The sequence below is a fragment of the Vulpes lagopus genome, chromosome 1, assembly GCF_018345385.1.
Source record: "Vulpes lagopus strain Blue_001 chromosome 1, ASM1834538v1, whole genome shotgun sequence".
Lineage (NCBI taxonomy): Eukaryota > Metazoa > Chordata > Mammalia > Carnivora > Canidae > Vulpes > Vulpes lagopus.
This window is the reverse complement of record NC_054824.1, coordinates 17,449,695-17,465,648: the sequence shown is the minus strand read 5'-3', so window position 1 is coordinate 17,465,648 and position 15,954 is coordinate 17,449,695. Positions and strand designations below refer to the sequence as shown.

General features: G+C 39.4%; 1 protein-coding gene across 10 annotated transcripts in view; it reads left to right on the top strand.

Annotated features, from left to right (window-relative positions):
- The window catches only part of KLHL32 (kelch like family member 32), a 228,684-nt gene that overhangs the window by 161,954 nt on the left and 50,776 nt on the right, over nt 1-15,954 (top strand). For 5 of the 10 annotated variants that reach the window (XM_041767385.1, XM_041767394.1, XM_041767376.1 and 2 more), the window contains one exon: nt 13,527-14,253. The exons of 3 other annotated variants lie outside the window; for them this stretch is intronic. In XM_041767385.1, coding sequence (XP_041623319.1) covers nt 13,527-14,253 — 727 coding nt within the window. Of the gene's footprint in view, nt 1-13,526; nt 14,254-15,954 lie in introns of those variants that run through there. 2 more of the 10 variants (XM_041767399.1, XM_041767419.1) reach the window with 2 other exon arrangements.

The window sequence follows — 15,954 nt, the reverse complement described above, 5'->3', positions numbered from 1 at the left end:
GTCTGTTAATAGTAAGGAAGTTATTAGAAGTTGCAAATATCAATTTGTATCAGTTCGGCCCCTTATCTTACTGCTATTTGAGGGTAGGCAGGCAGCCAGCTAATAATGCTGGTGTTTACAGGATGTGGCCCACTACAATCCTCTTCAATGCATACCTTTTACAAAGAAAAAATAGAGGAAAAGAAAAAATGAAGAAAAACCGTTATTTCTGTCTCCTGGCTGTGCACAGTGGTCTCCTTGATTAGACACCTGAGAGCGAGCCTCGTGGTTCTGCTTTTTCATTTGTGTTGTCTTCAGCTCCTTTTCCCCCAGTGAATGTTCAGCAGCGTATTTCTACCTAGTGTTGGACATTTTTCTCACATGTCAAGTGAATTGTAAAACAATTAAGTCTATAGATATTAAGGTGACAGCATCATAATGATTATAATTTCACTTCAAGTATTCTATTTCACATTATTTATTTCTTGTTTTTTTTTTAAGTTAGCTATTCATTTTTGAATGGTAAAGAGAGCCATTAAATGATAATTCAGTCTCACCTGAAGAGGCTCCAAAAATGAATTAAGTCATTCAATTCAGTTGCTGTCTTAATGCAGTCCTTATTTCAGCAATAGTGCTATTTTAAAATGTTTATTTAAAAAGAAATGAGAATAAGATTGGGAATACACACGCACATACACACACACGTATACACATATGGTCTCACCAGCTTCTTGGCCACATAGGACCACAAGTGATTAGTTTTGTTTAGCTCTATGGACAGCACAGATAAAGTAGCCCTCAGGGATGCTTAGTGAAATTATTGATTAGTTATGTCTTGTTTTGTTGAAGTAATGGGAAGTTAAAAGGTAATTAGGGGAGAAATGTCAAATCAGTCGATAGCCTCTGGTATTTAAAAAAGTAGGGTGAGGTTCAGTTTTGATATTAATTTATGGTCTCCGTGACAGTGAGTGATTTTATCTTGTAGATTTCACTATGTTTGCAAATTCATGGGACTTGAGCAAAGACTTCCTCCTTTTTTAAATTTATATATATATATATTTAAATTTAAATTCAATTAATTAAATAATGCATGATTAGTTTCGGAGGAAGACTATTTTTTTCTTAAAGGAGGTATAGCTCATTATTTCAAATTGTTTTGGTTTAAGCCTGACTGAGTTCCTGTGTCCCTGATCTGTTGGACCTTATATCTAACTATCCAAAGATAGACCACCTTTCCTGGGTCCTCATAAGCCCTCCGCCACAGGCCACTGCTCTGCTCTCAGCTTGGCTCAGTATCCGATCCACCATGAGGTCCCCCTGCAAACGTCCTGCTGAGCGCCTCAGGATTCATCTCCTGGCCTGTGCTGGCATTCCTTCTGCTCCTGGGGCTGGGCCTGGGCATCAGAGGCAGTTTCTCTTTCTTCTTCAATTCTTCCAACCCTACCTTCAAAGTTTCCCTTGCTCTTCCAACTCTTTGTTCCTTCTAACCTTCTCAGATCTGTGATTTCTCCAGGTTGCAGTCTCTCAATTCCCACTGTCTCTTGTTCAGCAAACACTTGCAGGTTTCCTATTGGGTGCCAGGCAGTGGGGCTGAAACAGATTCTTAGGGTAGCTCCTGGAATGGCTCCTACCTTATGCAATTGCTTTATCGCTTGCAAGTCTTCCGAGATTGTCAAGCCACTGGTTCTCCTGCACTGAGCCTGTTTTTCCACATAGCTGTCTTCCTTACATGATCATCATAGATTGATTCTCTAAGCTACTTTTCCTAGCCAAAGAATATATGATAATTGTGCTGGAGAATATATCTTCTCTGACAAAAATATTACTTGTGTATTATACTCTGAGTAGTTGCAAGGTATGAATAGAGGATTCACTGTTCCCACAGTTGCCCTGTTTCATCATCCTATGACGAAATGCAGTTAGAGACTACAGTGTGAAATATTCTTTTTAAACCTCAGTAACTAAGCTGAATTTCACATAGTGAAAGTGGTCAGTGGTTAGCATTGCATTTATGTGAATTCTCTGCAACTCACTGAGAATATAGGCTCTGGCTCCCCAGCCCCAGCACATCAGCCCCAGATAGTAGAGTCGGGCCCCCAACAATGTTTAGTCATACACTTCAGTTAGGGGATTCCCCACTGTAATCATTATGCTCTGTAGCTCTAAATTACTGTTTAATAAAGTAACCACTGAGGATGATTTTCTTGTTATTTGGAGGCTGCCAACATTAAAACCTCAAATGCAGCTTAGATACTTCGGGGACATCTAAATCCATCATAGTAACTTTTGTTTGAGGGATTTGACTATCTCTATCAGTGACTTGGGGCAGCTGCTTGAGCCTGTGAGGTCCTTTTGGTCATTAAAGGTTTAATTTCAGGCGGGGAGTATGTGCGTCAGTGAGCCTGCTATTGGTTCATTATTATTGAATCAGTTCATAAAGAAATATTCAAAAGCTCGATGCTCTCAGGATGCTCCAGGGCACGTTTACAAATTAAACAGTGATTTTTTTTAAGATAAAATTCATATACATGCACCGGTAATATTTAAAACATCCATGAGGGAAATGGCAACATTAAAAGATGGTTTTGGGGGAGATCCCTGGGTGGTTCAGCGGTTTAGCGCCTGCCTTTGGCCCAGGGTGTGATCCTGGAGACCCAGGATCAAGTCACACGTCGGCTTCCTGCATGGAGCCTGCTTCTCCCTCTGCCTGTGTCTCTGCCTCTCTCTCTGTGTCTCTCATGAATAAATAAATAAAATCTTTTTAAAAAAATAAAAAAATAAAAGATGGTTTTTGCATGTGTCTGAAAATCTGCTTACAATAAACAGAATTTGCAGGATTCCAAATTTGTGGGACTTTTTTCCCCCTAATTCCATTATTCCATATGTATGTTTTACAGGGATACAGTAAGACACTTGAGGTCAAGAGTAAGCCTTGAGTTTTATGGTGTTAATAGAGCTTGGAAGTGAATGGTAAAAAAGAGTGTATATTTGTGAACTGATTAGAATCTTCTTTCTCACTAACTAGGAAAGTTCCTGGCACATAATGGACACTCAACAAGAAATTGAGGAATTGGCTGAAAAAAAAAAAAACTAAAAGAAAAGATTCATGGTTATATCATTTACCTCAGAGCAACGAAACAACAAGGAAAGTAATCAGCTCAGACAATCAATCATTATTTTAGTTGTCTCAAGCCTGATAGCTTGGCTTATATATTTTTTTCCTTGCCACCCAGTGAACTGAATTGAGATTTGAGGGGACTTATGGACATGAATTCAAGTATTTTTAATGAGAGACTCAAGCCAAGTACAAAAAGTAAATACACACTGAGTGCTATGCAAAAACAACTAGGTTTATGTCTATATCTCTCTCTTTCTTTTTTTTTTTTTTTTTAAATTTTTTATTTATTATAGTCACAGAGAGAGAGAGGCAGAGACACAGACAGAGGGAGAAGCAGGCTCCATGCACCAGGAGCCTGATGTGGGACTCGATCCCGGGTCTCCAGGATCGCGCCCTGAGCCAAAGGCAGGCGCCAAACCGCTGCGCCACCCAGGGATCCCTATCTCTCTCTTTCTTTTTCTTTCTTCCTTCCCTCCTTCCCTTCCTCCTTCCTTCCTTCCCTCCTTCCTTCCTTCCTTCCTTCCTTCCTTCCTTCCTTCCTTCCTTCCTTTTTATCTTTTGTTCATTCATTCTTCTCTGACTCGGTATTTAACAAAGCCACAGACCTTAAATTACCAAGTTAGGATTACTGAGTCCATGTCTGTGAAAACAGGCTCATCTTAAAGGCTAGTTTGTAATCTGCAACCGATTATCTGCCATACTTTTATTCTCACTTTACAACGTGAAGTATTTAATGCTGTGTAGCAAATTTCTTATCAATAACAGCAGTTTCTTAAAATTTATACCAAAATTGCACGATTTTCGTGTTCTATAAAAATACTCTGAATGCGCTGCCTTTATCATGGATTCACAAGTATAATCGAATTGAGGATTAGTTCCATCATTTGGTGGCACCTTGCCATCATGTTAGTTCCGTATATGGTTTCAATATTGTAGTTTGCCAAACACTGTCACGTTCTCTCTTTCAGTCCCCTGGAGACCCCTGTGATGTAACTAGTATCATCCTTGTTTTACAGATGCTGAAGCTGAGGCTCAGTATGCTAGTGTTTTTTACAAAGCCCAATAAGTTAGGTTGCAGAAACAGGTCTTCAGCATCAAGTCAAGCCTCCTTTTTCACTGAATTACATTCACTTCTATGGCCACAAAGCCATTAGTGGTAGAAGAAAGCATCAAGTTTTCCTGGCCACCTCAGCTGACTTCACCCTGATAATCCATCCTCGTTGCATACAGTAGCTGGGAAATAATACAAAGTGTTGTGACCCATTTAGGGTCACCCTAGTCCCTGTTGCCAATGGGATATAGTGGTGTTTTATTCTGTTGACTAAGTTGGCTTTCCTTCATTTCCCGGAGTTGTTCTAACAATATAATCTTAATATCTCACTGACCACATGCAAAATCCCTTTGATATTCAGAGGGATACCTGTATAAAGATTTTACTTATTTTATTGTTAATAGTCCAGCATCAAGTAAGTACTCTGATGCCATCAAGGATTAGGTAAATGGGTATTATTTTTTTGTCTCAGAGACCAGTATCAGATCACTGAAGGGCATGTATAGGAAGTGTTTTCTAGTTGTTCCTGTATTTTGCTAACAGATGAGGAGACCAAGAATAGGTTCCATTTTCCCTGCACCATCATTGGTACAGATAATGTTGGTTATCTTTATTGCCCTGTGGGATATTTTTCCCATCTAAAAAGCTTTGTATATAGATATGAGAATGATATATTTCAAGAGAATCCTCAGGTAAAAATGTATGTGATTAGTTTGCAAAATATTTGCACTGACATAAAATCTCATTCTGTGATCTTATTTATTTATTTTTAAAGATTTTTATTTATTTTTTATTTATTCATGACAGACACACAGAGAGAGAGAGAGAGAAAGAGAGAGAGAGAGAGAGAGGCAGAGACACAGGCATAGGGAGAAGCAGGGACCATGCCAGGAGCCCAACACAGGACTCTATCCTGGGACTCCGGGGATCTTTGGGCCAAAGGCAGGTGCCAAGCCGCTGAGCCACCCAAGGATCCCAAAGATTTTATTTATTGATCTGAGAGAGAGAGTTCACATGAGGGGGGAAAGGGCAGAGGGAGAGGCAGAAGCAGACTCCTCCCTGAGTAGGGAGCCCACTGATGCAGGGCTCGATCTCAGGACCCTGAAATCATGACCTGAGCTGAAGGCAGATGTTTCACTGAGCCACCCAGGCACCCCTCATTCTGAGATTTTATTATTTTATTATTTTCTTTAAAATTTTTTTTAAAAAAGATGTTATTTATTTATTCATGATAGAGAGAGAGAGAAAGACAGAGACATAGGCAGAGGGAGAAATAGGCTCCATGCAGGGAGCCCGATGTGGGACTCGATCCCAGGACTACAGGATCACACCCTGAGCCAAAGGCAGGCGCCAAACCGCTGCGCCACCCAGGGATCCCCACTGTTACAATTTTTAATATTCCTCCATGGTAACATTTTTATTGTTCTGATAGGGAAAAATGCCCTGATCCCGTGTCCCTAGTTTCTGGTGCTTTAGGATTTTATGGGAATGTTACTTTTGAACAGAAATTTTTCATTTAGTCTCAAAGAAGAGAATATGGTACACAGAATTTGGTGCATTTATTTATGAATAGGGACTTTCCTCTCTGTGGCAGTCATTATTCTGGTTTAATTTGTTAGTCTCCAACTTCATACAGTTTTAAGTGAACAATGAAAGAATAAGTCTTATTATCATATCTGCTCAGCTGAATATTAATTTATAATAATAATTGATATTAATAAACATGACTCATGTTAACGAAGTGAGCTTCTATGTAGTTTGACACACTGAGTCTCAGCACCTGCTCGCTCAGCCTGGGGGAACTGTCCACACTTATGACCTAAAGAAATTGTACATAATATTAAAAGGGTATCTTGCTAAAGTTTTATGTTATATTAGAATTTAAGTCATTTAAAAATATCTATAAAATAGTGTACTTCCATGTAACATAACAGTAGTCAGTGCACCATACATGTGAAGACATGCATTGGAAGGTGGAGAGCTTGCTCAATACTCCGTCCGCTTAGAGAGGAGGAACTGTCCATGCATTGTCACTCAGTGTATTGAAAGATGCTTCCATGGCTTCCCACCCCTTGTTGGCCAAGCACTGCTTTTTAACATGCTGGCTCTTTGGTGGAGGGTCAGGAATGTCAGTTGATTGTTGATTTGCTCCTGTGCCCTTCTTTTGTCCCTTTCTGAATTTGCAGAAGTGTGGGATTTCTGCTGCCTCCTGGGCACTGAGGGGAGACTGGTGCCCCTGCTTATCTCAGTGGGATGACAGGACGGGCAAGGACAGAGACACCTGTGCCTTCACAGCATGGGCTCCTGGTAAAGGGTGGGCTCAGTTTGCCCCTTCAGCAAAGCTGTCTGCCACAAAGTTTTAAATAGGAGAGAAATTATAGCTGCCCCTGGGCAAGGGGGCAGAATAAGGCTGTGGGCAAAAATATCAGTCCTTACTTACTTAGCTCTGGCTGATAAGTGCTGTGATAAGAACCTCCTTTTCAGTGAAAGAGAATATTTGTGAATCAAGACAAAGAAATAGTTATTGCTTTTGGACAATGTGGGAGGGATTTTATCTTCGGTTAGTGTTGATTAGAAAGATTTGATCTCTCATTTGATGAGAACTACCTCTGTAAAGGGCATTTTTATATACATTTGCAAGACAAAGGCACTTGTATGGAAGAGTGCATTGATGTGTATTTTTGGATTTGGGATGACTTTATAATTCATATATTTTCCAGGAAACCTGTGAGTGTAAGATTTCTTATTGTTTTGATATTACTTGGGGGTCATGTTGGGTAGTATACATACATATGGGTGTTACATATATAAGCAGAGTTAGACTTTAGAACAGCTGCTTCCTGTAAAGGATTAGGAATTTTAGTAGCTTCTGTCTGAGTGTGAGCAATAAAGGAATTTGGATCACAACTTTAGGATTTGTAATATTAGGAATGTAATGTTTGTTCATATGATATATTTCTGAAATACATGAGTAAATTATGTAACGTAATTGAATTCAAGCAAAATTTGTAGAATTTAGGATTATATACTACTATATTTAGTATTATGTATATGTCATACATTCTACTCCATAGAATGGTAATCAGTGGTGGTACACTGAGAAAAACAAAGGGAAAGGATTATCTTTTCTACATATTTTTAGAGTATTATTTTTTAAATGATTTTATTTATTTATTCATAGAAACACACACAGAGAGAGAGAGAGAGGCACAGGCACAGGCAAAGGGAGAAGCAGGCTCCACGCAGGGAGTCCAACATGGGACTCGATCCAGGGTCCCCAGGATCAAACCCCGGGCTGCAGGCGGTGCTAAACCGCTGCGCCACAGGGGCTGCCCTTTTCTACATATTCTTAAAAAGAGGTTTTATTTACTTATTCATGAGAGAATAGAGAGAGGCAGAGACATAGGCAGAGGATGAAGCGGGCTCCTTGCAGGGAGCCTGACGCGGGACTTGATCCCAGGACCCTGGGATCAGGACCTAAGCTGAAGGCAAATGGTCAACCTCTGAGCCACCCAGGTGCCCCTTTTCTACATATTTTTAATCCAGGTTTAGTTACCAAGGAATGACGTAGAATTAAAATATATACTCACTTTAAAAGTACAACAGTAATTCAAGACTCAAAGGATACCTTTTACCCTACTTGTTCTTTAATTACACACTCTTTAAGAGCATTAAAAGCATTTTTTAAAGGCATAAAATATTTTATGTTGAAGTAATCAGCAAATGAGACTTAATGGAAAAATATTGTCCACCTGTGTTCAAGCAAACATACTTAAAAGCAGGCTTTATTTTTCTAATTTAGAGTATATGGAAATTACATTTGGTCTTAATTACATTTGCCTATTTCTGTCTTAAAATAATTACTGATGGAAAAATAATAATGATGTGATACAGTACAAAAAGTACATTGTATAATTTAAAAACTGGGGGTTTTTTCAGCTTTAATATTTATTTATTTATTTATTATTTAGCTATTTATTTATTTATAGTTTCAGATTTTTATTTAAATTCCAGTGAGTTGGGCATCTGGGTGGCTCAGTGGTTGAGCGTCTGCCTTTGGCTCAGGTCGTGATCCAGGGGGCCTGGGATTGAGTCCCACATCAGGCTTCCCAGAGTGAGTCTCTCTCTATCTATGTCTCTCATTAATAAATAAATAAAAATTAAAAAAAATTCCAGTGAGTTAATGTAACGGTTTAATATTAGTTTCTAGTGGATTTAGTGATTTATCACTTACATACAACACCTAGTGCTCATCACAAGTGCCCTCCTTAATCCTCATCACTGACTTAACCCATCTCCCCCTCCAGCAACCCCCCAGTTTGTTCTCTCTATTTAAGAGTCTGAAAACCTGGGGGTTTAGTTCCAGCTTTTCTACTAATTAGTTGCATGACTTGAGGTTAGAGAGATAACTTGTCTAGGTTTGATTTCTATTTGTAAAATTGAGAAACTTGAACCAAATGTACTCCAAAGTTTTTTCTTGCCCTAATGTGTTTTTTTTTTAAAGATTTTATTCATTTATTCATGAGAATACACAGAGAGGAGAGAGAGAGAGAGAGAGAGAGAGGCAGAGACACAGGCAGAGGGAGAAGCAGGCTCCATACAGGGAGCCGGACGTGGGACTCGATCCCAGGTCTCCAGGATCACCCCCTGGGCTGAAGGCGGTGCTAAACCTCTGAACCACCTGGGCTGCCTGCCCTAATGTTTTATTATTTATTTGAGGGCTTAAAAGACTATAATATTCATTACATTGCCAAGACTCTCAAATAGAGGTGGTTAATACCAATCATGTGAAAGAGTAAAATGAGGGTCTTTTGTGTATAAGTCCAGTATGTGATTGGACTATCTTGTGACATTTTGAGAGCTTATAAAGACTTCTTAGGAAAGCCACAAAGAGGAGATAATAGGAAACTGAAACTTGTGATAGGCAGATAAATATAAAGGAATTAATACTGTTTGTTCCAGAGGAATATAAAAAATAGCCTAAGAACAGTTTTAAATGTTCTTCCATTTATGCAACAAGTATTTATATACAGCCTACTAAGTACAGGCATTGTTTTTATCAAGGATCTGAGGATGAGATGAGTTGAAGTTAGAATAAGCTGTAGCAAATGCTCCTTTTAGGAAGGAACAGTTCTCCATCAGGATGAGGATGTACTAGATTGAGTCACGCAAGGTGCTTGGGAGATCTCCTGTAGTCTTAAGAGATGATAGTCCCTTGTGTTTCAGATGGTTTAGGAAACATCTTGCCTAACGGTACCCTTTGTGTGCCTTCCCAAATGGAATCCTTAATTTCTTTTTCGCTCTTGCTAGCTTTGTCACCAAAAAAGTGGGAGATAAGACTTTTGCTAATTGCTCCATTTTTCTCTCAGTTAAAATATGCTAGAGCTTAGAGTGATGGGGATATATTAAGTAAGATAGAATAGGATTTCAGCCTTCCCTGACTAATGCTTTCTCAATGTAGCGTCATTAAAAACCACTAGTTCCCAGAGTAATTGTTTTCAAACATAAGCATGAAAATATATTACAAAACTAACTGTGGTCTTTAGGTTGCATGATGCCCCAGTGATGAAATCAGCTTTCTGCTTACTGTATTCTCTAAACCCCTTAAATGGGTCTGAGGATTTCCTCTACCACCTTGCCCTTAATTCAGCATGGCTCTGTGGGGTTCACAGTGTAGAAGTGATTTTGAAGTAGCTCATTGTTTTGAAATTTCTTTGTCATTTCTTGCATTATTTGGATAAGTAAGAGTTATCCATGCTTTCCGTGGTTTTCTCTTTTACATTTTTACAGAAGTAAGAACAGAATACAATAACTCTTTTTTAAAAAGCTTTTATTTAAATTCCAGTTAATTAGCATACCTTGTAATATTAGTTTCAGGTGTACAATGTAGTGATTCAACACTTCCAAACTACACCCCATGCTTATTGCAACAAGGGCTGTCCTTAATCCCCATCACCTATTTCATCCATCCCCGTGCTTCCCTCCCCTCTGTTAATCATTAGGTTGTTCTTGATAATTAAGAACCTGTTTCTTGGTTTCTCTCTCTCTCTCTCTATTTTCCCTTTGCTCTTTTGTTTTGTTTCTAAATTTTTTGTTTCTAAATTTCACATATGAGTAAAATCGTATGGCATTTGTGTTTCTCTGACTTATTTCACTTTCTAGCTCCATTCACATCGTTGCACTCCTTAACACGTATTTATTATTGTGAAAGTACAATTGCACAGAGTGTTTGTATGACTCACTATATGCTATCAGAATCAGGGGTTGATTCATAGACCTTATAAAACCAGGGTCTCAAATTATGCTGTCTTACCTATAGCAATATCTTACCCATATCTTACTACATAGGAGATAATAGTTTTACCTTTAATACTAAGCTATGAGTAGCCTATATTTTTACTAAAGCATCCTACTTAGGCTTCATTTGATTTAAGCCTTCTTAATTTTGAGAACAGAATTAATTTACTCTAATAAGGCAGAGATTTACTGTTTTGTGAATAGGAATCTGTCTAGAATCTCTGACTCAAAGTGTGGCCCATGGAGCAGCAACATATGCATCATCCTTTAGCTTGTTAGAAATGCAAACTCCCTATCCTTCTCTCCCTAATTATCGGATTGGAATCTGCATCTTGGCCAGAAACCCCATTCGTGTGCATGTTAGATTTGAGAAGCACTGGAGCTAAGTGTATAAATCACACTAATTCTAGCTGAGATTGCTTTGAGGTTGGTGGCGGAACAGTTAATTGTAAATTATGTTTACTTTTGATCTGGAGAAAAAAATAAACCCAACAACTGTGAATGACTGGTGTAGTCTGAGAATATTGAAAATGATGAAAGTGTGTAAGTTATATGAAGTCTGTGAGAAATTAGAAATATTGGTAAGAAGTAAGATAAAAAATTATCCCAGAAAACATGAACTAAATGTGTGTGTACATAGTATTCTGTAATGCATTGTATTGAGGAAATTGAACATAGGAAACATCATGATACATGTAATGTAGGCCTAATAGTGGACAGAGTGTCAGAAATGAATCAGTGATAGATCATAGTGGTCACCGTTCCACGGCTGGTTTGATTTGTTAGAGATTTTCTTAAAGGCAGAAGCGCTCGTGTGCTTTTCATGCAGTAAGTGTCACTGTTTGCTAGAAAAATAAAAATAAACTGGAGAGTGTTAAGAGATGGGCTAAAAGATTGATTATGACATAGGAAGAACTGATTTATGAGGAAAGAGAAAAATAATTAAATGGGCAGCACTATGCTATAAAAAAGAGGCTATGGAGACATGGATATTTATCTGATATTTCTCTTGCTGTTTCCTGTAGTATCCATATGAAAGATGCAAAAATATTAGGATGTAAGGATGCTGAGAAATTTGTTACAGAACAAAGCAATATTGGCTCTAACTACTCAATTAAATTAGAGCAATATCAAAGTTTCAGAAAATTTTACGTGGTCCATGAGAAATGACCGTGAATGGGATGACTTTATCCCTGAGAACTGTTGAAAGCTCTGTGGGCAAAAAATGGAAGATCATTTATTAAATTGTTGAATTATCTCTCCAGGGAAATAATTGCAACCCCATCCCTTGAAAATTCTAAAATTAGGGTGGAAAGAAACCAGGATATTGCCTATGGGAACTCTACTTTTGGCAGAGACCTTGTGATTGATGAGTGACGTTTTTCTTCTACAATATCTTTGATTATTGCTCATGGTTACCATACATAGAAACATTTTTTCATCAGGTTGGTATCTTATTTAAATTTTTAAAAAATGCTAGTTTCTAGAAAAACAGCTAGAGGGTATCACTTGTCTGCCCTCCATGGTGTCTGCCTCCTTGGTAATGGTAGGCTTACCTGCAATTCTGTTTTCATTTCTCTTCACCATGTAATTCATTAAGAGATGCAATTTAGTGTGTATTGGAAGTGAATTCATTTCCTACATTATCTTCATTCAGAAAGCTAAAAAGAAAAGCCCAAAATATCTTGCCTTTTGCACCCATTTGCCAAATGAATACAGAAACTGTGTATGAAACTCTCCAATGAAGTCATCTAGTGCTTCAAAGAGTTTCGTGATCCTTTTTATCCAGATGAAAAAGCAGCTCATGTTTGCCTAGGCTAATGGTCCAAGAGCACTGCATTTCCTTCTCCCTCCCTCTGTAGACTTTTCCCCCAGTGATCTATATCAGCTGAAAAGGGGAGACCAGAACCCCAATTCCATTGGTCACAAATAAAGCACAACACAATTATTTAATATTATAATTATTACTTGACTTTGTCGTGCTAATTCCTTCACACCCACATTTATATTGTCTAGGAGATCTAGCTTAATGTAGGTGCTGCTAAGGACAATTCATATCGAATATGACTGGAGATATTAGGTGTACTTCATGTTGGTGTCAGAAGCTTCCAAACTTAAATATTAAGTCATATTAATTAAACTCCATCATGTGCTCCATAACATGAATTGCTTTCTTGTTGGTATTTTCTAAATTATTGTACAGTTTTATTATTCATGACTTTGTGCTCCTGCTTTAGTTTTAAGAAACTCTTACTGTCTTTAGCCCAGAGTTCTTCTTCCTTTCCTTCTTGAAAGAATTCTAGACCTAAACAAAAGAGGTTAAGATTACATTCCACCATTGTGTCCCTAATACAAAGATAACCTCCTCTGTATCCTGCTTTTGTGAAAATGGCTCTAGCAAATTGCCAGTGTCTTACATGTGCAAACGACAGCTGTCTCCAAGATGAAAACTAATTGGGAAATAAAAATAAAATTGATGGGTTACAATCTTTCTTTTTCTTTTCTTGCTTCCTGACTGATAGACCTACCAGAGGAACAGGGAAAAGAGTCTTTTTTCTTTCTACATCGTTCTACTAGTGTCATATTGATTCTCTCTCAAGTACACCCTGTGGTCTCAGATGATCACATATTTTCTTACATTCTTCCTATTGATACAGCACCTTGACTCGTGGGTTGACACACACTGCTTGTGTTTTGGCGACACGGCTCATCGTTGATATTCCTGGAGTGTGCCAAGCTTCCCAGGATGAAATAAGGGAGCAGGCTGTTTCACAATAGTGTTCTCATTCTTTGAAAAGTGGTTATTGTTCACCCCAAGTGCTACCTTAAGTCTCTGTTACTGTTGCTTAACATCGCTCTTGACCACTACAACAATGCTCGAGTTCTCATGTGTCTCTGTTGGTGCAGGAAGAAAAGATTCCTCAGCCGAGCATCAAATTGTTCTACTGTTACACTATTTGTAAGAAGAAAGAAGTGGATTATAAGGTGTCAGAAAGAATACAAGGTGACCTGCCCATATACCTCTGCGTGGCTCTCTTTCTTACCTTTGTATTCTCTCGTGCCCCCCTCCCTCTGTTTCAGCTAGCCGTGAGGTGGTTGGAACACAACTGCCATTACCAGTACATGGATGAGCTCCTGCAGTATATCCGCTTCGGCCTGATGGACGTGGATACTCTCCATACAGTTGCCCTGTCCCACCCCCTGGTCCAGGCCAGTGAAACTGCAACGGCTCTTGTCAATGAGGCCCTGGAATACCACCAGAGCATCTATGCACAGCCCGTTTGGCAAACTCGCAGGACCAAACCGCGGTTCCAGTCAGACACTCTGTATATCATTGGCGGGAAAAAGCGTGAGGTCTGTAAAGTCAAGGAACTTCGGTACTTCAATCCCGTTGACCAGGAGAATGCTCTCATAGCTGCCATTGCCAACTGGAGTGAGCTGGCTCCCATGCCCGTGGGAAGGAGCCACCACTGTGTGGCAGTCATGGGGGACTTTCTGTTTGTAGCAGGAGGAGAAGTTGAGCATGCTAGTGGCCGGACGTGTGCCGTGAGGACTGCCTGTCGCTATGACCCCCGCAGTAATTCCTGGGCCGAGATAGCACCCATGAAAAACTGCCGGGAGCATTTTGTGCTGGGGGCCATGGATGAGTACCTGTATGCGGTGGGGGGCAGGAATGAACTGCGCCAGGTGCTGCCCACCGTGGAGCGATACTGCCCCAAGAAGAACAAGTGGACTTTTGTGCAGTCCTTTGACCGATCGCTTTCATGTCACGCCGGATATGTGGCAGATGGCCTTCTTTGGATATCAGGTAGAACATGGCTCATGTGTTGGATTTGTCAAAAAGTACTTTCGCTGTGGCATGAATTTAAAAGTTGAGCTTCGGTAGTCGGGGCCATGTGTGACTGAACCCCTGACCGGAGGATGCCACCTCAGCTGCTGAGCATTCATTTCTTGGGCACCTGCTCTGTGGAGAGCAGTGTCACTGGAAGTAATCGACCTTGCGTGACCTTATTTTATTTTATTTTATTTTATTTTATTTTATTTTATTTTATTTTATTTATTTTATTATTTTATTTTATTTTATTTTATTATTTTATATTTATTCATGAGAGACACAGAGAGAGAGAGGTAGAGACACAGGCAGAGGGAGAAGCAGGCCCCATGCAGGGACCCTGATGTGGGATTCGATCCCCTGACTCCAGGATCACATCCTGGGCCAAAGGCAGGTGCTAAATCACTGAGCCACCCAGGCGTCCCCCTTTCGTGACTTTCTGAGTGAGCAAAGTTTAAGGTGGAAATTAATGGCTCATCACAACCTTTTTCTTTTCTTCTTTCTTTCTTTCTTTCTTTCTTTCTTTCTTTCTTTCTTTCTTTCTTTCTTTCTTTCTTAAGATTTTGTGTATTTATTCATGAGAGACACAGAGACAGAGACAGAGAGAGAGAGGCAGAGACACAGGCAGAGGGAGAAGCAGGCTCCATGCAGGGAGCCCGACGTGGGACTCCATCCCGGGTCTCCAGGATCAGGCCCTGGGCTGAAGGTGGACACTCAACCGCTGAGCCACCCAGGGATCCCCCATCACAACCTTTATCTACCAAACCTTCTGTTGTTTAGATTGTCAGTTTTTTGATACTCATGGATTGTTTTGCATACCTTGTGGTTTCTCCAGATTCTTCACTTTTTTTTTTTTTAAATCATTCTGGGCTGCTTGACTAGGAGAAGTCTCATCAAAGACAGGGCAGGCAGAGTAAAAACCCAGTAAATCCATTTTGATGGGTATAGCAATGGGCTCTGTGTATCCAGTTAGGAGCCATGCTGTGCATGGAGGGAAGGGATCTCAGTTATTGGCTAAAATAATGCTTTTGTATTGTCTGTGGACTGTAGATATACACAACAACCGAAATTCCTTATTCTTGCTTACTCTCCTATTCTTACTGATTATTAGGGGCGTACTTATTTTAGTTTACATTTTCTTCAAATTTTTTTAAAGCCCTTTGATGATGAATAAAGGAAACTAATATAATGAACTCCATGTACCAATGACCCAGTTCCAACAGTATTCCAGTCGTTGCCAATCTTGTTTCATCTGCACCACATATTCTGCGAACCCCTCATGGCTTCCTCTTCACTGGTACAGAAGGAGTCTATGAGGCATAACTTATCAACATCACATTATCAACCTGTATTTCTAACCCAATTCTTTAAAAGACCTAAACTGTTCTTTTGAAAGGGTTGCCTGTTGGGGAAGAAAGTTCCATCTTCTCTCAGTTGGAGGATACTCATTTTGTAACCCAGATGGAACTTGTTGAATTTCCATGTCAAGTACAAAGAGAAATAGGAAAATCAGATAACTTTAATTCTAAGAGTAACATTGAGATGTTTGTACTTAGAAGACGTAATCAGGCTTTTTTTTTAAAGTCTGTACATCTTAATCCATTTCATGTATTTCATGCATCGCCCTACCTGCCTCCCCACTGGCAAGCACCAATGTAATGTGTTATCTGTATTTAT